At 34.3% G+C, this 24,372-nt stretch overlaps 2 protein-coding genes across 5 annotated transcripts in view; both read left to right on the top strand.

Annotated features, from left to right (window-relative positions):
- Positions 1-14,630, top strand: part of unc-13 — a 110,030-nt gene extending 95,400 nt beyond the window's left edge. For all 4 annotated transcript variants that reach the window (XM_065364265.1, XM_065364266.1, XM_065364263.1 and 1 more), the window contains 22 exons: positions 52-271; positions 341-461; positions 620-726; positions 810-951; positions 1,040-1,166; positions 1,529-1,648; positions 1,738-1,937; positions 3,970-4,120; positions 4,202-4,360; positions 4,452-4,577; positions 4,658-4,825; positions 4,939-5,220; positions 5,317-5,538; positions 5,635-5,801; positions 5,896-6,053; positions 6,128-6,255; positions 6,643-6,774; positions 12,169-12,382; positions 12,523-12,627; positions 12,725-12,884; positions 13,006-13,132; positions 13,218-14,630. In XM_065364265.1, the coding sequence (XP_065220337.1) occupies positions 52-271; positions 341-461; positions 620-726; positions 810-951; positions 1,040-1,166; positions 1,529-1,648; positions 1,738-1,937; positions 3,970-4,120; positions 4,202-4,360; positions 4,452-4,577; positions 4,658-4,825; positions 4,939-5,220; positions 5,317-5,538; positions 5,635-5,801; positions 5,896-6,053; positions 6,128-6,255; positions 6,643-6,774; positions 12,169-12,382; positions 12,523-12,627; positions 12,725-12,884; positions 13,006-13,132; positions 13,218-13,382 (3,501 nt within the window). In that variant the 3' untranslated portion in view covers positions 13,383-14,630. The remainder of the gene's footprint in view (positions 1-51; positions 272-340; positions 462-619; positions 727-809; positions 952-1,039; positions 1,167-1,528; positions 1,649-1,737; positions 1,938-3,969; positions 4,121-4,201; positions 4,361-4,451; positions 4,578-4,657; positions 4,826-4,938; positions 5,221-5,316; positions 5,539-5,634; positions 5,802-5,895; positions 6,054-6,127; positions 6,256-6,642; positions 6,775-12,168; positions 12,383-12,522; positions 12,628-12,724; positions 12,885-13,005; positions 13,133-13,217) is intronic.
- Positions 14,631-20,025: 5,395 nt separating this feature from the next.
- LOC135842353 (putative fatty acyl-CoA reductase CG8306) lies at positions 20,026-22,703 on the top strand. The gene is made up of 10 exons (XM_065359772.1): positions 20,026-20,215; positions 20,302-20,389; positions 20,541-20,737; positions 20,810-21,061; positions 21,134-21,279; positions 21,353-21,462; positions 21,527-21,719; positions 21,788-22,033; positions 22,107-22,364; positions 22,432-22,703. The coding sequence occupies exons 3-10, from the start codon at positions 20,543-20,545 to the stop codon at positions 22,565-22,567; spliced, it is 1,536 nt and encodes a 511-aa protein (XP_065215844.1). The 5' UTR covers positions 20,026-20,215; positions 20,302-20,389; positions 20,541-20,542; the 3' UTR covers positions 22,568-22,703.
- The last annotated feature ends 1,669 nt before the right edge of the window (positions 22,704-24,372 follow it).

Genomic DNA, 24,372 nt, shown 5'->3' on the forward strand with positions numbered 1-24,372 from the left:
ATTTACCTACCACTGATCTGTTGACTAATATTTTGATTTATTTTTATGCAGAAAATGCACGTTTATAAGAAAACACTACAAGCTCTGATTTACCCGATCTCATCAACTACTCCGCATAACTTCGTGTTATGGACTGCTACCTCCCCAACGTACTGTTACGAGTGCGAAGGATTATTGTGGGGTATCGCTAGACAAGGTGTTAGATGTACAGAGTGTGGAGTCAAATGCCACGAAAAATGTAAAGATCTCCTGAATGCTGATTGTTTACAACGTAAGTGATCCTCAAAGTACGTTTACGCCATCGGAAGCCGACATGACTAATTTTGCTCAATATTTACAGGTGCTGCTGAAAAAAGCTCTAAACACGGTGCCGAAGATAAAGCAAATAGCATCATTACTGCCATGAAAGATAGAATGAAACAGAGAGAACAAGATAAACCAGTGATTTTCGAACTAATTAGGTAAGCTGAATCCTCGATTCGCGTTTTATACTTTTTTCATTCCTTCGAAGTATCTTTGGTTGCGTGTTCATCATTCGAAGGCATCTTGCGTTTATTTCTGCCATGTTTCTAGAATATTAATCTCGATTAGGCAACTCATCCAACTCGTATGTTTTCAGATCCGTATTCGCTGTCGACGAGACCACTTACGTAGGCCATATGAAATCAGTCAAACAATCTGTACTCGATGGTACGAGTAAATGGTCAGCGAAAATCGCCATCACAGGTTCGTCAATCGTCGATCTCCAATCAACTCGAAATTTGATCCTTTGAACCGTCATAACCGAATATTTCAATTCTGTTCTTTAGTTATTTGCGCTCAAGGTCTGATAGCCAAAGATAAAAGCGGTACATCAGATCCCTACGTTACCGTACAGGTTGGAAAAGTGAAAAAACGCACAAGAACAATGCCTCAAGAATTGAATCCAGTCTGGAACGAAAAATTCTACTTGTGAGTACCTATCGAAAAATCTGAGAAAGACTGAAACGTTTCGAAGCTTTGATAAATAATAACTCTCTCGATTATATCGTATTTCCAGCGAATGTCATAATTCATCGGATCGTATAAAAGTTCGTGTATGGGACGAAGATAACGACTTGAAGTCTAAATTAAGGCAAAAGTTGACCAGAGAATCGGATGACTTTTTGGGTCAGACAATTATCGAAGTAAGTTTAATTAAAAACGCTCGCTGGGTCGGTCGATCGAGAAAAGAGACACGAGACAACTGAAAACAGACGCTGCCCACTCGAGAAATTCGCTGGCTCGTGAAATTATAGCTCGTCGTAATAATTTACGACTTATTAGAAAATTGTTTTTTTTTCATTCATGTGGTCGAGAAGGACACACAAAGCGCTGGACGAGCGTCTCTTTTTACGATTACACTCGGAACTCGAGTCGACTCGACTCGACGACTATATGAGTAGATATATATAAGGCAAACAAATAAGCTAGGAAAATAAATAGCGTCATAATTCTCAGCAGCCATCAAACGTGGATTTTCATTTTTCCTTGCGTTTGTTTTCCGCAGGTACGAACCTTATCCGGTGAGATGGACGTGTGGTATAATTTAGAAAAACGTACCGATAAATCTGCCGTATCTGGCGCTATCAGATTACACATTAGTGTCGAAATCAAGGGTGAAGAAAAGGTACCTATTCTATAGAATTTTGTATCAGTAAAATTGCAGCTCTTTCGAGGGGATATTTTTTATGAAATGATCGTTGAATTTTTTTATAGGTCGCTCCGTATCATATTCAGTACACGTGTCTGCACGAAAACCTTTTTCATTATTTGTGCGAAGAGAACGGAGGTGCTGTGAGCTTACCTCAAGCTAAAGGCGACGATGCTTGGAAAATATACTTTGAAACGCCTGCTCAAGAAATTGTAGACGAGTTTGCGATGAGATACGGAATCGAATCTATTTATCAAGCGATGACGTAAGTGCATCAAACCTGTCAGAATTTGAATCTGTAAATTATCCCAAATTGTTTAGAATTACTGGTAAATTACCACTGATTACCGTAAATTACCGCATATGACTCATACATTGCCAATTTATTGACATTTATTCAAATAGATGATAATATTTATGTAGGTACAGCTGATTGCCAGAAATCTTGAAAGATCATATCACCTAGTCCTCAATACCAAATTTGAGCTCCCAAAGTTGATTTTTTGATTTTTGGTAAATTTTCAAAAAAATTGCGGAAATGGTCTATTGGCATATTAATTTTCTACAAGAAGAGTAAAAATAGAAATAAAAATCTGAAAATTGGTTTTTAAATATATTTAAGTTGACCTCCCGATTCGATTGTCACCATTTTCGAGCCGATTTGGAGCCTCCAGCAAAAGTTGACTTCTCTCCAGCAATTTCAGATCACTTCAGAAGGCGTTGCAATCAAATTCGGCGGCTGAAATTCAACTTTCAGGCCCGTCATATGTTTTGTTTGACAATCCGAATCAATTAGGGTTGCTGATTTGCAAATTGAAGGCGACGAATTGAAAAGTGTATTTTTTTACTGGTTGAAAATCTCAAATTTGAACAAAAAACCGTGAATCAAATTAAGCAACAAATTATGCTTCACACAGTGGATTTCCTGAATCGATTCCCACTATTTTTGAGCCGATCTGGAGCCTCCAGAAATTTTAAATCGCTCCGTAGAAGGCTTGTAATTGATTACCTATATTTCATTTTTTTCGGCACATTCAGACACATTCCTTCATTTTTTGAAAGAATTGCCTAAAAAATTGAAATTTTGAGATCTTTGGATCCTTGTGGGGCCCGTAAGTTTTGTGATTGAATAGTTATAAATTTTGTAGTGAACTACCTTCGAGGTCCTCTTATTTAAAAAAAAAATTAATCGTGAAGTTCCCTTATAAGAAGTTGAAAAAGCGTCGCTTTTTCGACAAACATTGTGAAAAAATATCATTTTTTGCCAATAATTGCCAAAAAGTCCTACAGAAGTTGCCAAAAATTTTCAAAAAGTCTTATTTTTGTATAATAACAATGTGCAAAAAAATTCGCAAAAAATTGCTACTTTTTGCTATAATTTTTAAATTCTAATTTTTTGATTAAAAAATCTCGCTGTTCAGCAAAATTGCCAAAGATTTTACTTTTTAAAAAAAATTACACAAGAGTATCACTTTTTGCCAAAAATTGTTGAAAAGTGTCATTTTTTCCCCCAAAAATTTTTCGAAAAGGTAGTGCTTTTTGCTGGAATTATCAAAGTTTTTCTTTTGGCTAAAAAATTGCCAAAAATTATCGCTTTTTCAAAAATTCATAAAAAATGTCTTCTGTTTATCAAAATTGCTAAAAATTCCGAAAAATACTTTGTTTCAAAAATTGTCCAGAAGTCCCGCTTTTTTTGCTAAAAATGACCAAAAGCCCTTTTCTTTTGCTAAAAGTGTCAAAGTCTCGTTTTTTTGCCAAAACTTGGCCTTTTCGCCTGAAATTGCAAAAATTCTCATTTGGTTGCAAAAATGACCAAAAAGTGAAGCTTTTTTATCAAAAAGTTATTTTCAGTGTTAGATTTTTTTTGTAATTTTTTTATACGTTGCAATCTTTTGTTCCCGTTTTGTTACTTTTTTGGTTACTTTTTCGAGCTTTTTTGGATATAATAAGTTAATTTTTTTTTTGAAAAAATTGAGTAAGTGCAAGCTTTGATTATGACGACTGACAAGTGATCGTGTGTTTTGTAATTTTTTCTCAGGTATTTGTAGCTATCTTTAGTTGTAATTTGTCGGTAATTTACGGTAATTTTTCAAAAAAGTCGGTAATTACTGGTAATTTGCTCTGTAATGACGGTAATTGGAAGGTAATTATGGGTAAATAATGGTAATTAACGGTAATTTCTCCCAAACTGTACAAATTTACCGATAATTCTTAATGTATGACCCGGTAATTACCAAAAATATTGGTAAATAATGTAAATTGACGTTAATTTTTGGAATTTTTTGGAATTTTTTCAGGCATTTTCATTGCTTATCTACGAAATATTTATGCCCCGGTGTTCCGGCTGTGATGAGTACCTTATTAGCCAATATAAACGCTTATTACGCACACACGACGGCTACGACAGCCGTCAGCGCCAGCGATAGATTTGCAGCTTCCAATTTCGGGGTTAGTTTGATCTCAGGTCATCGCAAAAAACCATTGCCCAATTTTATCAGCTTCGTTGATTTTTTTTTCGTGTCTTTTTAGAAAGAAAAATTCGTCAAGTTATTGGACCAGTTGCATAATTCGTTACGTATCGATATGTCGATGTATAGAAATAATTTCCCGGCTTCCAGTCAAGAAAAACTTATGGATTTGAAGTCCACTGTTGATCTCTTAACCAGTATTACGTTCTTCAGGATGAAGGTTGGTTGATTCAATCGATATTATATCTCAATTTACAGAGCAGGGGTTCGATACGAGTTTGTGACTTGGGATTTTGTATGTTTGATTTCAGGTCCAAGAATTATCGAGTCCGCCCAGAGCGAGTACGGTGGTAAAAGACTGCGTAAAAGCTTGTTTACGTTCGACGTACCAATTCTTATTCGCTAACTGCCACGATATATTTAGTAGAGAGTATCAAGTGAGTTGATATCAAGTTACCTAGGTATCTATCTTTCCTCGAATTGACTATTTTAAGCCCTGTTTGTCTGTATTTTATAGGCCGATCCCAACGATACGAAAAGGGACGGCGAAGATAATGGTCCAAGACTGGATAGTTTAGACTTTTGGCACAAACTGATCGCGTTGATCGTCACTGTCATCGACGAAGACCGCAACAGCTACGCTCCGGTCTTAAATCAATTTCCCCAAGAACTGAATATAGGACAGGTACGCATACCTATTCATATTTCGGGTCATTATTCGAAAGACTTAACGAGTAAATTAAAACAAACAAACAAAAGGCAGCAACCGATGAATTACTCTTATAATTGTTTTTACAGCTGTCAGCGTCAACGATGTGGGGATTTTTCGCGGTCGATATGAAATACGCGCTGGAAGAACACGAAACGCACAGGTTATGTAAATCATCGGCTTACATGAATTTGCACTTCAAAGTGAAATGGCTTTACGCAAATTACGTCAAAGATGCTCCACCGTATAAAGATTCCGTACCCGAATATCCGTCCTGGTTCGAACCTTTCGTTATGCAATGGCTGAATGAAAACGACGATGTATCGTTGGAGTATCTTCACGGTGCCTTCAATAGAGATAAGAAAGATGGCGTTAGTATTCTTCATACCAGAGTTCAATACGATACGAGTTCGTTGACACGAATGTACCTAATGGGAGCGATTTTTTTTTTTCGTGTTGATTTATAGTTCCAAAGGAGCTCCGAGCATGCCTTGTTCTCTAACTCTGTGGTCGACGTGTTTACTCAGTTGACCCAGTGTTTCGATGTCGTCTCGAAGCTCGAATGTCCCGATCCTGAGATTTGGAAGAGGTACATGAAACGATTCGCCAAGACAATTGTCAAGGTGCTGGTTGCCTATGTGAATATCGTCAAGGAAGAGTTTCCTCAAGTCGTACAAGATGAACGTATTGTAAGTTCAGAAGTCATTGCTTCTCGAAAGAGATGAAGAGAGAGAGAGATTCGAGTGGAATTTTCCATAATAACGTTTATCATTTTTATTGCGCAGGCTTGCATATTGATGAATAACATTCAACAACTTCGAGTACAGCTAGAAAAGATGTTCGAATCGATGGGTGGTAATAAACTGGAAGAAGATGCCGCCAACATACTGAATGACCTGCAACAACAATTAGCAGTCGCTATGGACCAATTAGCAGTTCAATTTGCTCGAAGGTAGGTTCCCAGCTCGTCTGAAGAAAGATGTACTCGTAACTGTAAATAGAGGTAAATTCATTAACTGAAATAATTGTTTGGTTTGTTTACATAGCTTGGAGCCTCGAATTACGCTGAGAGTGAAAGAAGTAGGCGATTTGTTGTTATCGCTAAAAGGCGGTGCGCAAGTGACATTGAATCAACCTGCTGCCCGAAGTCAAATTGCAGCAGACGCAGACGACGTCCTTCAACCATTGATGGACTTACTCGATGGTTCGTATCGATACCTTTTTTTCAACTTTCGAGTATAGGTACCTTTGTAACTCGTGAGATGTTCTGATTCGCAGGTTCGCTGTCGTTATACGCTCAAACGTGCGAAAAGACTGTATTGAAAAGACTGCTCAAGGAGCTTTGGAAAATCGTTATGCGTAATTTAGAAAAACAAGTGGTGCTGCCGCCGATGATAGATAAAAATGTAATCATCGTTATTGTATTATCTTCGACTACGTCTAGCTTACTTTAGTTGTTAATGGTGAACTAGACCTTTCAAGGTCATTTGTAACGCGCCGCGCATCGTTCATTATCTGAAATGGATAAAAAATGTACCTAGCCGATTGTTTGTACAGCACCTAGTCGTGCTGTGCAGATAGCACGCGTCATTCCTACCTACTTCACCTTGTTTCCGGTCTTTTTAGCTAGTATGCATATAGACTCAGACACCTACTAAACCATAATCTACGCTCGTATTCGTAATAATAATAACGATGCGATGATTACGTCTATTTAATACCTTACCTTCTGTTACCCATAAGCTGTCTTAATCACCGATCATAACCATCGTATAAATGATCTTTGTTCGTAGATGATACTAAAGAATATCACCGATAATGCGAAGAGTTTAGCCACCAGTGCGAAAATCGAAGACATGTCGAGAATATTCAAAAGTCACATCGCCGCTAAACAAGACGTCAAAAATGTACTCAGCGGTGTGATGGTGAGTATATTTAACCAGAGATGTTATGTTACACCCGAATGTACGTAATCTACGTACAATACCCGTTATTACACGTTACACACGTCCTTGTCGTCAATAATTCGTGAACAGCATTTTCAATTTTCCGCATAAATGCATTCATACAGTCTATATAGGTATTTACGAAGTGAGTCCGAGTGGCGAGTAGGTACCATGATCGAGAATTTTTGCGTTCGATTTCAATTTCATTAACCCCTGAAACCGGTTTCGGTCTAGTGACGATTCCAGTACAAGGTGATCTTGCCATGCCATCGAAGTATTGAATCACTCGAGAAAGGGGGGATTTTCTATGGTATTTTTCTAACTCATTGAAGCGACGATTGGAATTTTCCAGTGGGATTTTTTCTTTTCATCGGTTACTCCCATCGTAGATCCTGTATTTTCATTCTTACGTTTATTCGATCGAATAGTCATCTCTTTGCTGGGCACTGTGAATTGAAGGTTTCGAGGAAAATTATTTACGTATTTTGTTGATTCGAGTCGAGTCGCAGATATCGAAGTTTTTTCCCTTCTGATGGCGATGGAAAATATCCGGCTCTTGTTTGCTTCAGTCGTGAGATGGAATATGTATTTTATTTACTCAACGAGTGTTAATAAGTGAAATAGTTGATTTGAAGAGACCAAGCCTAATGGTAGATTGGCAGTATTCTTTTTTAGTGAAATGGATGAAGTCTTCTGTCAATCGATGTTTTATCTCCCCCCCCCCCATTTTTTCGTGTTTACGACGAATAAGTTCATTTTACCTAATTACTTTATTAAAAATAAATATAACTCGTTGAGTAGTTAATGACAAAAATTATCACTAAGCATTTTAAACATTCTTTTTGGAATTGAAATAGTTGTTGAGCATAATTACTTAGGAAATTGAATATTTTTATTCTTTACATTGCTGACTAGTTAATATTTACTACCTACAAAAATTTTAAATAATGGAAATTCCAATTAGGGCTACTAAACCGGTTGAAAAATTGTAAGAAGTTGTAGAGTCAAAGTTCAGCATTTTTCTAGAGATTTAAAGTGTGAATTTTCATGTTTTGATTGAAAAAAATATTTTTTCAAGTCATAAAAGAACGCAATTTTTTTTTTACAAATCTGCTGAAATGACGTAAGACATTTTAAGGAATGGCTTTGGCTCAAGAATTTCTCAAGCAGTAGATACAGAATAATTAGTTTTTAAAATTCCACAATTTTTATTCAAAGCCTTTTTTTGCTACCTGTTACAACATTTTGATGAATATTGGTCGGGAACGCAACTATGTATAGTTGAAGATCTCTGAACTGGTTCCAAGACACGTGCATATTTTTTTTTTGAACGCATAAATATGTATGATACATATTTTAGCAATGAAAAAAACTCATAGTTAGGTACAAAATTTAAAATTATTTTTGATGAAGAAAAAAAAAATGCTGCCAAAATAGTTTGGAAGGACTCGTGTAAAAATTTGATTTTCTTTTTTCCCATTTGAGTTGGATAATCGAGATTCCGCTTCGTTTAATACGAAAGGAAATCGCAGAACCGATGATTTTGTAATTCAGGGCCAAGATTCAAGTATAATAGTTTGCAACAGTCAAATAAAAAAGCGAAACTTGTTGAAAAAAATGAATGAGATTCAAAAAAGTGTTATTTTTTGGGTGTACCCAATTTCGATTTTTTTTTCATTGAAGAGAGGGAAGAGATGGGTTGGTTATTTCGTATCAAATTTTCAATTAAATCTCTATTTACTTGAAAAACAAACAAACAAATGAGTCCAAATCGTTTTGTTCTTCTTGTGCAATTTGTATGAGAGACAGGCGAGACAGAGCAATTTTTCTGTCGCCCTTCCCTATCGGCATTTCAAACCTTGTTTTTGCGAAGGTGGTGAACTGACAAGGGAACCTCTTGAGGTGTCACACTCCGATTTGAACGGGACTGCGATTTTTGGAAAGAGAATAGTCTAAAACCCTCAAAACCAAATTTTCAGCTGCCCAAGTTCATTTTTCGATTTTTGGCGAATTTTTGAAAATAATTCAAAATTGACTGTTTTGGCGATTTATGCTTTTTTTTTTAAAAGTACGTACTTGATCAATAAAAATGGTCAAAATAAGTCCCAAAACTAATAATAATTACCCAAATCCGAATTTCACCATTTCCAGCCATTCTGGAGCCTCCAGCGCGATTTTTCAATTTCTCCAGAATTTTGAATTTGCTCCAGAAGGCGTGAATATGCAGTTGGGCAGCTTAAAATCGAGTTTTGTAATATAATCGACCTGTTTAACGAGTTTATCTACATTTGAGCCGATTTTGAGAGTGACACCTCAAGAGTGGTTTTTTGACCAGTTTTTTTTCAAAATTAAAATCCAAAAAATCAAAAGATAACCGTTTATGAGGAAATTTTTGAAATTTGTGCGAATCGCTGTATTTTGTGCAAAACTAACCCCCCAAATCCAAATTTCACAATTTCCAGCCATTCTGGAGCCTCCAGCGCGATTTTACAATTTCTCCAGAACTTTAAATTTGCTCCAGAAGGCGTGAATATGCAGTTGGGCAGCTAAAAATCGAGTTTTGTAATATACTCGACCTGTTTAACGAGTTTCTCTACATTTGAGCCGATTTTGAGAGTGACACCTCAAGAGTGGTTTTTTGACCAGCTTTTTTCAAAATTGAAAAATCCAAAAAATCAAAAGATAACCATTTTTGTGAGGAAATTTTCGACATTTGTGCGAATCGCTGTATTTCTTCAAGAACTAACCCCCGGAGCGCAAATTCTACCATTTCCAGCCGTTTATTTGGAACGAGAGTGACACCTCAAAAAACCACTCTTGAGGTGTCACTCTCAAAATCGGCTCAAATGTGGATAAACTCGTTAAACAGGTCGAGTGTAATATACAACCCGATTTTTAGCTTCCTAACTTCATATTCACGTCTTCTGGAGCAAGTTCAAAATTCTGGAGAAATTGAAAAATTGCGCTGGAGCCTCATCTAGAATGGCTGGAAATGGTGAAATTTGGATTTGGGTAATTAATATTAGTTTTGGGACTTATTTTGACCATTTTTATTGATCAAGTACGTACTTTTTTTTAAAAAAGCATAAATCCCCAAAAACAGTCAATTTTGAATTTTCAAAAATTCGCCAAAAATCGAAAAATGAACTTGGGCAGTTGAAGATTTGGTTTTGGGGGTTTTAGACTATGCTCTTTTCAAAAATCGCAGTCCCGTTCAAATCGGAGTGTGACACCTCTTGAGGTTCCCTTGTGAGTAGGTGTTCTGTGATCCACAATTTTTGAAATAAAATTACTTCACTCCCCAGCGACTATTCGTGGTCATTTATTTAAAGGAAGTTGGAGATGTGAAGTTTCGAAGGTATCAAAATTCTTTGTTAGTATTAGTACTTATAAAATGAGCAAAAAAAAATATTTTTCAAATCAATCCCCGACAAAAAAAATTATGACTATCTTTAAAATTAACATTTTTTCTTTCCTCCTCACAGTCAATTTCTCAAGTTTTTTTTTCATGTTGTGTAAGTGTGATATTAAAACCTCCTCAAGAAGCTACAGAAATAATTCAATTTTAAAGTGCCCTATTTTTTTATTCATCTTGTTTTTTTTTTTGTTGCGAAATTATGATAGGTATACTTGTACATACATACTTATATTTTTAAGCATCCACTCGTTAATTGATGATTTTGTCAAAAGGTGTAGGGGGGGGGGAGGTATCATTCGAAATTGATTTTTTGACACAAGCAGTAGGTACCTGTCTCTTGATTGACTTCATGACCTTTAATTTTTTTAATTCTGTATAAATTTTCAAAAATTCGAAAAATTGAATTTGATTTATGGTGCATTATTTTTTTAATGTGTTTCCAAATGAGTAAGTAGGTAGCTAGGTACCATACATTCTTGAAATGAACATAAACTTGGGAAAATACAAACTTTTTAAATTTCCAAACAGAAATCTAGAACATTTCCTTTTCGTTTTTCAGCAAAAACAAAAAAATTGAAATTAAAAATTTTTAAATTGCATTGTTTTGAAGATTTTTTTCAGCATTTTTTCGACCTTCAATTTTATAGTTTTAGGGTCTTGTTCCTGTGCAAAATTTCAAGTTGTTTTTATTTTTGCGATTTTGAGTTTTGAAAACTCAAATTTGAGCTATCAACAGAAATATCAAAATCAGAGCTAATTTTTGTAAAAAGCTGAAATTGGGTTAGCTCCCTGTTTTAAAATCCTCTCCTCTCCTCCCCTCCCGTCCCTTGACCCATCGAATTGGTGGCATTTTTGACTCTCGAGCGAATCTAGAAAGAATTTTAATGAAATTTCTGTAGTTCTGGTCTCGTAATTATGTCCTACGTGGGTAAAAAAAAGAAAATGAAAATTTGTTGACAACTCCTCTCCCCTTCTATCAATTTGATGATAGTTTTGTTTAAAGTCAGTAGCTTTTAACGGATTTTTATTTAATTTCCCAAATGCGGAAAAATTCCAAAATAGGTGTCACTCTGAAATGTCAAAATGGATTTTAAAAAATTAGGTCAAAATATCAATGAAAAGACGTCATGAAAATCGTTGATCTGAATTCTTAGTCCCCGAATTTCATTTATATACGGTGCCTTTTGAAAATATTTTTGAAAATCGACAAATTTTAAAAATTTCTAATGACCTGTTATCATTTTGGAACCATCACCAATCGATTCGATTTGACAAATAGGTACGGCTTTCAAAACAAATTTTGAATTTTCTTTTTCAAATTGATAACAAATTTCGGACTTTTTATGAGACATAACTAGATAACAATTTTCAGAACACTCCAAAAATTGAAAAAAAAAAATTACAAAAAATTTTTTTTTTTTTTTTTGGGTGTTTGTAATTACTTGATTATTACACCCATCGTACATCGTATGAGATTTAAATCGAGTTGGTAAGATCAAGTATTTTAATTAGGTCTAAGAATTTTTTAATTTCGGAAGGATGGAAGTCTTGGGTTCAAATTTTCCTTGAGAATGTATTTTCAAACCTCTGATTTTTCCCTATCTAATTAAAAAAATTATCTGCTTCTTGAAAAATCTCCGTTTTCCTTGCCAGAAAGAAGGCCGGAAAAGTAGTCAAAAATTGGCCCAGATACCTCAAAAAAGTCGTGTCTACAAAGCTTTCAAAAATAGAGCGAAATGAGTTTCAAAAAAAAAAAAAAAATTACAACTCTGTTAACTTTCCAAATGAAGCAAAGCGATTAGCAAATTTCACTTACGTTGTACTTACATTGTACAATGTAGCTACTGTACCTACATTAGTAGATATTTATTAATATTGTAATCCACTTATGTATTCACTGACTCAGCATTATATCTGGTCATTTAATTACTCATCGTCGGCGTGTATGCTTACAGGAAGTGGAGAAGAACTTGACACCGAGACAATGCGCGGTTGTAGACGCCGCCTTGGATACAATCAAAACATACTTCCACGCTGGTGGAAACGGTCTGAAGAAGACTTTCTTAGATAAGAGTCCTGAATTGCAATCGTTACGTTATGCGCTTTCACTTTACACTCAAACAACGGACACGTTGATAAAAACTTTCGTACATACTCAATCGAACAGAGGTAGGACCTAAATTAAAATTGAAGTTTATACTTACTCTCTCGTGTACCTACAACATTGATACCTACTTATGTATGTACGTACAATATATGAAATGTTTATGGACTAATTGCTATATTAATGTGTTTGTCAATTTGTTCAGTTACTCCACCACCTCGAAAGGATGAAAGCACCCTGGGAGAGGTATCCATACAAGCAGACTTATTCACTCATCCTGGTACAGGCGAACATAAAGTCACTGTTAAAGGTAAACTACCTACTCCAGATGGATCATTCATTGACCTCGAACTTAAACCTATCGTATATTTGTTCACCTATATTAATTCGTCTTAAATCGATTTCAGTCGTCGCTGCTTGTGATTTGAAATGGACAACAACCGGTATGTTCCGACCTTTCGTCGAGGTTCACTTGATCGGTCCTCATTTAGCTGATAAAAAACGTAAACAAGCCACCAAATCTAAATCTAACAATTGGTCGCCCAATTTCAACGAAACTTTTCACTTGTAAGTTATTTACCTGCTCATTTACTCGTACGTAGGTACTTGCTGGAAAGATATGTGGGAATTAACCACGCAGCGAGATCAATGTTTCGTAACTAATTGCTGTTGTTTTTTTTTGTCGTAGCATTATCGGCAATGAGGAACAGCTGGAATACTTCGAATTACATTTTTGCGTCAAGGATTATTGTTTCGCTCGTGACGATCGTTTAGTCGGCTTGACCGTGTTACCGTTGAGAAATTTCATCGCGCAGGTATTACAATTAAACTGCCAGATTAACGACTCGAGTGGAAAAAAAATTTCTTCTGATGTCGGTTTCGTCTTCGTTATTTTCGCAGGGTTCGTGCGCTGGTTGGTATCCGCTAGTTAGACGAATACAGATGGATGAGACTGGATGGACCATCTTAAGGATATTATCTCAAAGAACAAACGACGAAGTAGCCAAAGAATTCGTCAAATTGAAATCGGACTATCGTCAAGATGAACCAACAAACATATCATAAATATGTTCATTTGTTTTAAAAACCGAGTCAAAAACATTACCAATAATACAACCGTTATATTTTACCTATATATTCGCTCTTAACAGGGGTATTAACCTACCTTCCATCATTAATTGATACCTACCTATACGTATAATATTTTTTAAAACCATTATTATTGCATTCGGGTCTTCCAATGACATTTACAAAAATATAAAAGAGAGAACATTCTGCAAGTAAAACCCATTCATATCAATGGAAAACGTAACGTATATTTTCATTTTTTAATAAAAAATAATCTAAAAGGAGTGTTATCGCAAATGAAAAAGCGAGCCTTGTTGTGTTCATATTTTCGTACATTATAGTCCTATAATAAATACGATTCTTTTCAAAAGAATTACGTCATCTATGAAAAATGCTTCGCCGGCTAGTATTTTTTTTTCTATAAATATTAACTTTTTTTTTTCATGTAAGTTTTCTATTTTTATTTTGATTTTCATTTCTCTATAATCGTGATCACAGTATTGTTAACGTTTTTTTTCCCATCTGTAAAAATTCTCTTTTATCGCCGAATGTGTAAATAATTTTTTATCTTGTAATTTTATCTTTCTTTTTACGTGTATAAATATTTTGAAAATTGATTTCGAGAGGAACTGAGTACGCTTAATACAATGAAATTTACTGGGGTTGAATTTTATCTCTCATTTTATTTTACTTTTTTTTTCCTTTTTAAGTTGTCGTGGAAGAGCTACATTACACATTTACGTTGGTTTTGTGTCTACTGTTTTTTTTTGTATAAATGAATACTCGAGTATTTACAAAAGATGAAATACGAGTCGGATGTTGAAAAAATTACCTACCGTTATTATTGGTTACCATACTGGGGAATAAAAATGCATATCAGACGAAAAAATTTAACTAACGATTAGATTTCGATTTAAAAAAAAAAAGTTCCTAATTGTAAAATCATCATTCCATATTACACACGTTGGGCTGTACCATAAAAAATACAAGTAGAATGAGATGACTAATCTAGAAGTTCTTTTTATAAAAAAAAGAAAAAAATACGAGTATTTTAGGAAACCCATATGTACTTCTAATTACCTAATACGTACAATCTCTCAAGTCGAATGTAACAAACTTAATAAGTCTATAGATATTATCATTAAAAAACGATTTCATTTTCATTTGTATTTTTCCATTCTTTTCGGCTTTTCATTATTTATTTTTAAACTGGTTACCAATGTGCCAATATAATATTTTTACGAATGTTGCGTTTAGTTTTTAAATTTTCTCTTTTTTATTTCCGGTCATGGACGAACATCTGCATATAAATGTATTTTTTTTACGATCGATTTAGTTAGGTTGGAGAATGCATTCGGTACGTGAGCTCGTGCAGTTTATGACGTAGCTGTATAACACTCGAATGCAACATATTGCGAGCATATCAGTGTCAATTTTCTGGCATCGATGATTTTTTTTTTTTGAAACGTGTCGGTGAAGAGTTAAAGAAGCAGAATGTGGCGCTAGTTCCGGGCTTACAGTGGGAAGAATCATCAATATAGCAATGTAATGTAACTTGACTAGTTTTTATTTGAAAGACATCCCAAATCCGAACTGATTCGATGCCTATGTTTAGAAACGTGTGTTACGTAAGCGGACTAACCCAAGAAAATAAACATTTAAATGCGACGACGAATTTATGTTTATGAAAACGTTACAAATATTTCTCCCAAGCTGTCAGCTGATAGTGTGTGGTTCACATACTACTTCCAGTTTCTTCCTGTTAAGGTTTTAAAATAGGTTATGAGCTTAAGCTTCTTATAAGACACGCGTACGTATAGGTATAGTTAGGTTCATATTATATTTCAATATTAAGCTTGGATTTGAGTTTAATGACATTGACTACGGAAATGGATTTGTGTGATTGATTACTCGCTGATGCTGCGTAAGGCACAGCGAATGCAATTTCTTCAATCGATTTATCCAGTAGGCAGTTGACTGGATTACCTGAAGGGCATATTGGCAATTAATAAAATCTAAGCGGTAATTAGCCGATGTATTGTGCTGTGTCATGGTATCTGTTTTAAAAATTGAACGACAATAACCTACGAATTAATGAATTGTTTGCGTGTTAAACGTGCTCGCATCACGTGTGAGTATAGTGAAATGGCACTTCTCGCTACAGAAAGATTATTTATTGATTTGATTGCATTTATTGCCGCGTTATCTGGACACATGTTACTGAAATATAAATGATTGCATGGGAAAGAGAAATTAAGAGTGATTACCTATTTCCAGCTGAGTGGAAAATTTTCGTGATGCTTCGGTCACATGAATGAGGTACCTATTGAAATATGTAAGACTGTAAATTCTCCACAAAAACGTAATAAAACAACACTGTCATCAGTGTCATAAGAAGCAAAAAGCGACTGATAAAGTGAAATATGAATTTTTTTTATTGATTTCGAATATGACGGAATTGATGGAACCTAATGTAGGCTATATGAATGACCCAGCTACTTGGAGAAATTTGTACGAGCAATTTTCTATTGAGCAAATATTTTCCAAATGCCCAAATTTTTTTCTATTCAGGTATCTTACAGAATCGATCTTCTGAATCGATTTTCTACCATTTCCAGGCTAATCGAGAGCTTCCAGGGGCAATGAAAGCGAAAGCCGAAATAAGTAGGTACAACATCATTCTGGAGAGATTCGAATGTGCTGGGAAATGTGAATTTATGTGATGCTGTAGGCTTCAGATCGGCTTGAAAATATTAAAATTGATTTGGAGAGGGGGAGACTTCGGAGGGTAGAGTTAATCGATACATAAGATCGAATTTTTTACGATATTAAAATTCAGCTGCCCGAGTTGAGTAAGTACAACTATTTCTAGGGAAATGTATAATAAGCTTAAGAGGAATCAGCTTTGGTTGGAGGCTTCAGATATATACATATGTACTTAAAAATGATCGAAATAGATTCAGGCGATTGACTTTAGTAGGTACCTGAAGAAAACATTTTCAGATTTTTTTCTATCAAAATTTACCATTTCTGCTGAAAAGTGATACAAAAGTGACTATTTTCAATCGATTTCAAAAATTTAAAAAAATCAATTCGGAATTACAAAGTAAAATGCTATTTCAACAAACCAAACATTTTTGAAAAAAAACAAAAAAAAACCAAAAACTCAAGTAAGTAGGTACCTACAGGTATACTCGAACCCTAACAAGGAAAATTTGCCAATTTTGCAGTAACGAACCTTTACATCCATTCAACATAATAATATACTTTTCAACTGTCCTCAACTGAAACAAAACCAACTTTCACTACAGATAACAAAAAATCCACCTAATTATCCCTGACGAACCCTCTGAAATACAAAAATTCATCTCCTTATAATAAAAAACACCAACCTCACAAACCAAATCTAAACCCCCTCCCCTTTTCCGGGTGTAATAATCTTGTAATTACAAACACCACCCCCCCCCCCCCCCAAAAAAAATATGTATCACAACTGGGACAAAATGTCATCTTGAACCGGACAAAGGGAAATCAACAGCTAGAGGACCAGAGGACCTCAAATCAATCAATTTCAATTTACCTAAAAATAATACATCACCAGCAACAATTTCATGCTCTGAGGTTGATTTTTCGATTTTTGGCAAATTTTTGAAAATTCAAATTTGGCTCATAAATCATAATTGGATCAAATTCACGCAATAAGGTTAAAATTTGGTTTGTACCCTATTTTTGACCTCCGGAGTCGATTAGTGATGAATCAATTCTTCCTGGAGCCCTTAGAAGGTTTTCGTTTTCTCCAGTTTTCAAAAAAAAAAGAACTTTAGTTTATAGAGAACCTATGAACTCGGATTTACCATATTTGTGGTCCTTTTGATCGATTTCTAAATATTTTTGTGTTGTTTCAAATCCAACGTTTTCTCCAGTAAGAATTTTTGAAAAAAAAATTTAAAAAATAAAATTTGCTGGAGGCTTCAAAATTGTTTGAAACCATCACTAGCCGACTCGAAAGAAAGGGCGAAAGTAGGGGTAAGTAATGGGTTAGTACAACTAAATAACCAACTTTTAGCTTTTTTTTTGTTTACACGTTCGCTAACAATGAATTTTCATTTTTTTTTAAATCGTCGAAAATTTTTAAAAAATTTGAACAGGTATAAAAAGATTTTTAAAATACATGCCTATGCGCCTCGGTTGATCCGAAGGGCCTTAAAGAAGGCGAATTTGAATTTACAGGTCTTGAAATTTCATTTTCTCCTTTTTTTACAACGTTTTCCCTTTTTTTTTTTTTTTTTATCAAAAACTGGAAAATCTGAAAATCCACTGGAGACTTTAAAAGGTTCGAAACCATCGCCTATTGACTCGGGGGAAGTCAAAAATAGGACGAACCAAACCTCAACCTTTTATGTTGATTTGAGCAAAGTTCGAATTTTTCTCATAAGAAATGAGCCAAACTTTGAATTTTGAAGAATTTGTTAAAAATCTAAAAATTAATTTCAGTTCCTAAAATTGTTGCTTGTGTTGTATTTTGAGGCCCTTATTCGGTTTCTCTTCGACAGGTTTGAAAATTTCGTACTTTCCTTGTAGGGTAGATAAGTGAAGATGAATTTACTCATCTTTAGAATCACGAATCTTGAAAAAAGAAACTTCTCCCACAAAAAAATGATGGAAAATCTAATTTTCTACAACTAGATTGGTTTTTTGCAATGAAATGCTTCGTCTCGCCTCTCTTCTTACTTACCCCCCCCCCCCCCCTGAGCACGCACGTGTAAGTTGGACTGTATTCTCCTGACAATCTGAGGAGAAGAGAAAGGAGTTTGTCAAATAATGAATCATCATTGAAAAATTTCGATTTCAATTTTTTCAGGTCTCGAGTTTATTTTGTATTAAAAGGAAGGGAAATGAAATCTGAGCCTATTGGTGCGATGGTGTGGATTCAAAGTAGGTATGTACGTATGTACCTACTCTTTAGTCTCAAGCTTCACACTTAGAACTTTCGTTTTGTTGGTTTGTTTGTTTTTGTTTTTTTTTTTTCAAAACATTCACAAAAAAATGAAAAAAGTTTACGGAGTTTAGTAAAAGAATTGTCGTTCTAATAATTTAAAAATATGTAATACTCACCACAAAAATTTTGATGTTTTGAAAATGCTGCTTGAAAGTACTGAAATTAATTACTTGAGTAGGTAGCTTTGAAATTGGCAGAATTGAACGACACACTACCTTCAAAGTGCTTTTCAATGTTGAAAATTAAAATTCATTTAAATACATGTATTTAGTCGGTACTTTTCAAGACGTAAAACTGTAAAAGCTGATCTTAAGGATGCCTCCAGTATAGTTCATTCACCTACCTAATTGTGACACAAGACACAGTAGACATTTACAAAAAAAAAAAAACACGAAATTGCCAGACAGCTTCGTGGCTTTATCCATTGTCTTCTTTTCAATTTGACACCTGAAAAAATGTAAACAAAAACAAATGCTCAAATCAATTGAAGAGCTTTTTAAGTTTCGAAATCATTAAAAACTTCAGACTTTTTAGGATTTTATCGTTTCATCTTGAAAATTTGGAAAAATACGTTCTGATTTCTTGATACATTGCAGTATGTGCGAGTAGGTAGGTATATTTTATTTAAAAAATGTGCAATTTTTCAAAACATTTGTCCATGTTTTAGGTAGGTACTTTACTTTATGTAAAGCGACTCATTTTGATTTTTTCAACACATATATCTAGAAATGTTTTTGAAAAGATTAATAAAAAATAAATTGGAATAAATAAAGAAAAAAAAAGTTTGAAGAAGGATATACCCAACTTACTTACCTCTACCATACCTTGCCAAATTGACTGTCTGATGCCCCTGTGAGAAAATTTTGAATCAATAATCAATATTTTTTCACCAACTTCAAATCTTTTGAAAAAAAACTTCAAATTTTTTCAAGACAAGGCTGGCAACATTAGGTTTGTTTATTTTGATTTTTTGAATTTTCAGTTCATTTCAAAATTTTGGATATTTTAATTAAATTACTAAACCAGACCAGATTGTTGTTTTGTTTTTGAAAAGTAAGTATTTATTCTGCAAAAATATCTCTAAATTGCTGAAAAATTGAAGACAAAGCGCATAGTAGTACCTCAGACAAGACTATTACGAATATTTATTTTATATGTTCAGGTACAAGTGGATTTATTTCAAGATATCACAAGGTGGTCAAGTCTACGCGAATAACCAGCATCTAGAATACCACAATACGGAGGTATTTATCCGAGTTCATAACACTACACGATGAATATTTGTCTTAAAAAAAATAAGCTAGTGTGCACGCAAAAAGTGTCTAATTTCGTTTACAACCTTGATTCGGTGTAATTAAATAATCCTAGGATAATTTGAAAGTAATCCAGTCTTAATTCTACATCTACGCAACCTTCACTCGATAATAAACTTACTCCAACTTGCAGACAATAAGCTTTCCTATAGCTTATATGTGGGTACACTTGACCACTCCAAATTCGAAGCTTCCTTTTTTTCCCCATTAAAATATGCTAATTTGTTCGCAGCGAGATAATTTCTTCCTACAAAGATGCATTCAATTCAATATTCTTTGCTCGGCCTTGTTTCAGAATACGAACGTCTCCAACCATTCAACAGTTCGCAGGCTCGATGGCCAGCTGGAAGTGGTTATTATGATTTTATTCCTCTCTCGGTTTATTCGTACCAGTGACTCGTAACACGACTACGAAAATAGCAAAATCGAGAAAACTCGTCTTGTAATTTCTCCGGTTTCTCTTACCTACTGGGATTTTTATTGCGTACACGTAATTGCATTCGTTGTCCATGTTTAATGTACGGATTATACTTAGTTTCTTGATTTTTGGTTATGATTTTATCAAAAGTACTAATTGTTTTGTAATTTTTTAACATCTGTGCAGTGTACAAGCAACGATACCGGTGCTCAGTGACTCGTGTAAGAAGTGAGATATTATTTTCTGTATTGTGATCCCCGTTATATCGAATACGGTGAGTAATAATGTCAACAAGTGTCCTCATCTGTAATAAATTCGCGTTTGCGTATTGCGTTTGTTTATGAGTTTTTGTGATTTATTTTATTTCTAAAAAATTAGTCAATTTTTTCGTACCGAACTCTGAAGTGTATTATTGTTGTGTACAGGTATGCCTGATCAAATCACCGGTTTTTATAACAAAAAAGAGAACAAAGCTTTCATCACCGGAGCTACCGGATTCGTTGGATTAGCTCTAATTGAAAAGCTTCTAAGATGTTTTCCATCGATGACGCTGTATTTGTTGATCAGATCCAAGTATAAGAAAGACGCATCTGCCAGATGGGAAGATTTGAAACGTCATGCGGTAAATAAAAATACTTCGTAAGTTCATGAATCATGGAAAATATCAATATATCGAACCCTTCGTTTTTTCAAGGTGTTCACCAAACTGAAAGAGGAAAGAGACGAGCATTTATTCGATAACGTCGTCGTCGTCGCCGGAGATGTCGGTGAAGAGAATTTGGGCCTCAGTGAGGGAGACAAAGCTAACGTTATCGAAAACGTAAACATGGTTTATCATTGCGCCGCTACTTTGGATTTCGATACCGATTTACCCACTAATGTGAATATTAATTTGCTCGGAACCAAAAGAATCCTCGAACTGTGCGGTCAATTGAAAAACTGTAAAGTAAGAAATTGAACTGTTCATCGAAATTTTCACCGTTGAAATAATTTCTAAAAATATGCATGTGTTTCGTAGGGATTCTTACATGTTTCCAGCGCGTACGTAAATTCTGATAAAAAAGAAGTCGACGAAGTTCTGTACGAACCTCCCGAAGATACCGAAAAAGTTTTAGATCTCGTTAAATCTCTAGATATGGCTGCACTTGACGTTATTACAAAAAAGTAATCTTCGATAGTCTTTTTTAACGTGGTTAATTTAACGTCGTGGAGTATTAATAATCGTCCATATTTTCAGAATCATTAAAAGTCATCCGAATTCATACACGTTCACGAAGAGTTTAGCCGAACACGAAGTCGACAAGGCGAACGTAGCATTCCCAACAGCTATAATACGACCGAGCATGAGTATGTGAAAGTAAACACCGTTATTTACCGACCGTCGTCTGCATTACTAATTTTATTTAAATAGTCTTAGGTTCGTGGAAAGAACCGGTACCAGGTTGGACAGCTTCGAAAAATGGTCCGCAAGGATTCCTCATGGGAGCTGCGAAAGGCGTCATTCGTCGACTTCCCATCAACGTTGATCTTATTTACGATTACATACCCGTCGATATTGTTGTCAATTTTATGATTGTTTCGTTATGGAGCGCTTCGATCAACTGGTATGAAATTTTAACTCACTTTGATTCTTTCACATCGGAAATTTTAATACAAAAATTACATTACGCAGGGCTAAAGGCAGCAAGACTCCTGTCCATCATGTCACCAGCGGAACATATAAACCTTTCAGATGGAACATGGTCAACGACAAAGTACACTTTTATCTACATCAGTATCCGTTGAAAAGCGCCGTCTGGTACCCGAATTTGAAGTTTTTACCTAGCTTACAAAGATACAGAATTTCTGCGTGGATTTTCCACATGTTGCCGGCTTTCATATTGGATTTCGTTACGAAAATATTTGGCGGAAAACCGATGTAATTATTGCACATTCGATGTGTATATTTTCAGTGAATCGCGTTACTGATCTATATTCCTTTTTGTGTACAGATTAGTTCGTCTTCATACGAAAGTAAACAGATCTTTGGATCAACTAGAACCATTCATTTTCAACGAATGGAAATTCCATAATCCGAAAGCCTTACAACTACAATCATCGATGAGTGAAGAAGACAAAAAACTGTTTTACTTAGATATGAGTCCTCTGAATTGGGAACAGTATTTCCACAGTCTTGCTTTGGGTGTTAGATTATACTTAAATAATGAAAAAATAACTACTCTGGGATCTGCCAAAATTAAAGATAACTTGTAAGTGTGACGATATTTTTGTTTATCGATGTTGATCAATATAATTCTAATTCGAAATTCTTTTCAGATTCTTCGTATTGAATATTTTCATTCAGTTGTTTGCACTTGGATTATTGTACGGGTTAATTTCACTTTCTGGAATTCCTTATGCTCCTGTCGTTATCGTACCTCTGATTGCATTATTCATTCACGTTTATTTGTAAAAGATTAATTTAATCATAGTGTTTTTTTTTCTGATAATGTATTTAAAACGTCACTGTACATTTCAATAAGTTTTGCGTTGTTTTTCCATAAGTTTTATGATGATATTGAATATAACTTTTTTAAAATTTTTAATAATTTATAAGTGGGGTTGATTTGAAAGGTGGGGAAAGTCCAACGGTGGACGGAGGGAACACAATTTAAGTTATGTTTTGAAAAGAACGTATTTCATGTGAGGTAATACTTGAAATGGAAATCAATGTGGTACTATCCTAAAATGTAAAAAATTTAGTTTACTTAATACCTAAATTGATAAGTAAAAGGATTATGTTTTATGTAAGTAATTTGAGATCGCCTGTTTTTTAGTATTAGTACCACTTACTTTGTTAGTAGGGACAAACCGAAGTAGTCTCTCAGAGGGGAAGAGCAAATCGCTAATAATGCCAACTCTTGTCACTAAAATTTCACTGGTATTTTTTCTATTTTTTTTTTTTTTTTTTATAAGCTTGAGGACAAAGTAAAATATTAAAAATTTTTGTTGTTTACTTTTGGAAAAGAGAATCGAAATGACCCGAGCGAAGTGAGAGAAAAAATTGAATTTTTTGTGAGAAGTTCAGCCTGTCTTTTTTTTTTACTTTCAAAACGATATTTTTTAGGTGAGGAGATAATTTGTATTTTTTAGCTTCAAAATTTTAGGATAGATACATTTTTTAGAAATTGTAATTTTAAAATAGAAAAGTAAACAAGCCCGAGTGAGACGAGAGCAAAAGCTTTTGAAAATTTCTATTTCGAGAAGAAGAAAACAGTGTTTTCTGTGCTTTTTAGTTTTTATGGAGTAGAGTTAGCCTATATTTTGTGACTTGAAAATTGTAGAATTTAAATGGTGAATTTTTTTTGGAAATTTTAATTTTGAAACAATAAATTGAACAGTCCTCAGTGAAGCGAGATCAAAAGATTTTGAAGATCCGTAGTTCAAGAAGTCAAATAAGATATTTTTTGATGCTGACTAACTTTGTGTTCAATATTTTTTTTGAATCTGAAAGAAAGTTGTTTTTTTAAAAGAAATTTTAACCTGGAAGAAGGAAAGCAAACCTGGCGAGCGAACTGAGCGAAGCGAGGGCAGACGTTTTCTAAAATTTATGTACTTATTCAAGAAATGAAACATTAGGTACATATATTATGTTTCTTGAAATCAGAAGTCAATTTTTACACACTTACTTGGGATTTTTAAAACTTTGAATTCTTATATAAATTTTCCTACATCCACACATTTGACAAATTTTTTGAATTCAGTCAATTTTTAAACTTTTTTTTTAAACGTTTATACAATTTCTCCTAATTTTGTTAAAATCATAAAATGTGATCTGTCACGAGAAAACCAACCTAGTGTCCAAAACGTAAATTTTACAGGAAGGGCATTTGAAGTTTTGAGTCTATGTATCAGGCGATCAGAAATTTGTAGGTCCGAGAAACTTGCACCACTTTTGGCCCCCATGAGTGCCAACATAACCCGATATTTTTTTTTTCAGAATCATCACATTCAAGGTTGCCAAGTCCAATAATCGAAATTTCCCAAAATCGATTTTTTCGATTTTTTTGAATTTTTTGCCAAAAATGTTACAAAAACTACCCGAGTATGAATTATTAATGAAGAATAAGTTATTATTATTAAATTTATCACGTTTCTTAACAAATTTGTTCAAGGTGAAAAGAGTTGATTTTTCCAGAGTGAACCTCATTCAAATTTCAAAAAAACGGCCTAAATCCTACAAATGTGAGCCGATATCCACAAAAATTTGTATGTTGA

This window comes from Planococcus citri, chromosome 4 (assembly GCF_950023065.1).
Source record: "Planococcus citri chromosome 4, ihPlaCitr1.1, whole genome shotgun sequence".
Classification (NCBI taxonomy): domain Eukaryota; kingdom Metazoa; phylum Arthropoda; class Insecta; order Hemiptera; family Pseudococcidae; genus Planococcus; species Planococcus citri.

Excerpts from the sequence above, each read along its gene's own strand:
- LOC135842353 (XM_065359772.1), top strand. The coding sequence starts at position 20,543 with ATGCCTGATCAAATCACCGGTTTTTATAACAAAAAAGAGAACAAAGCT. Across the intron at positions 22,034-22,106 it reads ATATTTGGCGGAAAACCGAT|ATTAGTTCGTCTTCATACGA; the intron begins GTAATTATTGCA and ends TTTTGTGTACAG. Across the intron at positions 22,365-22,431 it reads GCCAAAATTAAAGATAACTT|ATTCTTCGTATTGAATATTT; the intron begins GTAAGTGTGACG and ends AATTCTTTTCAG.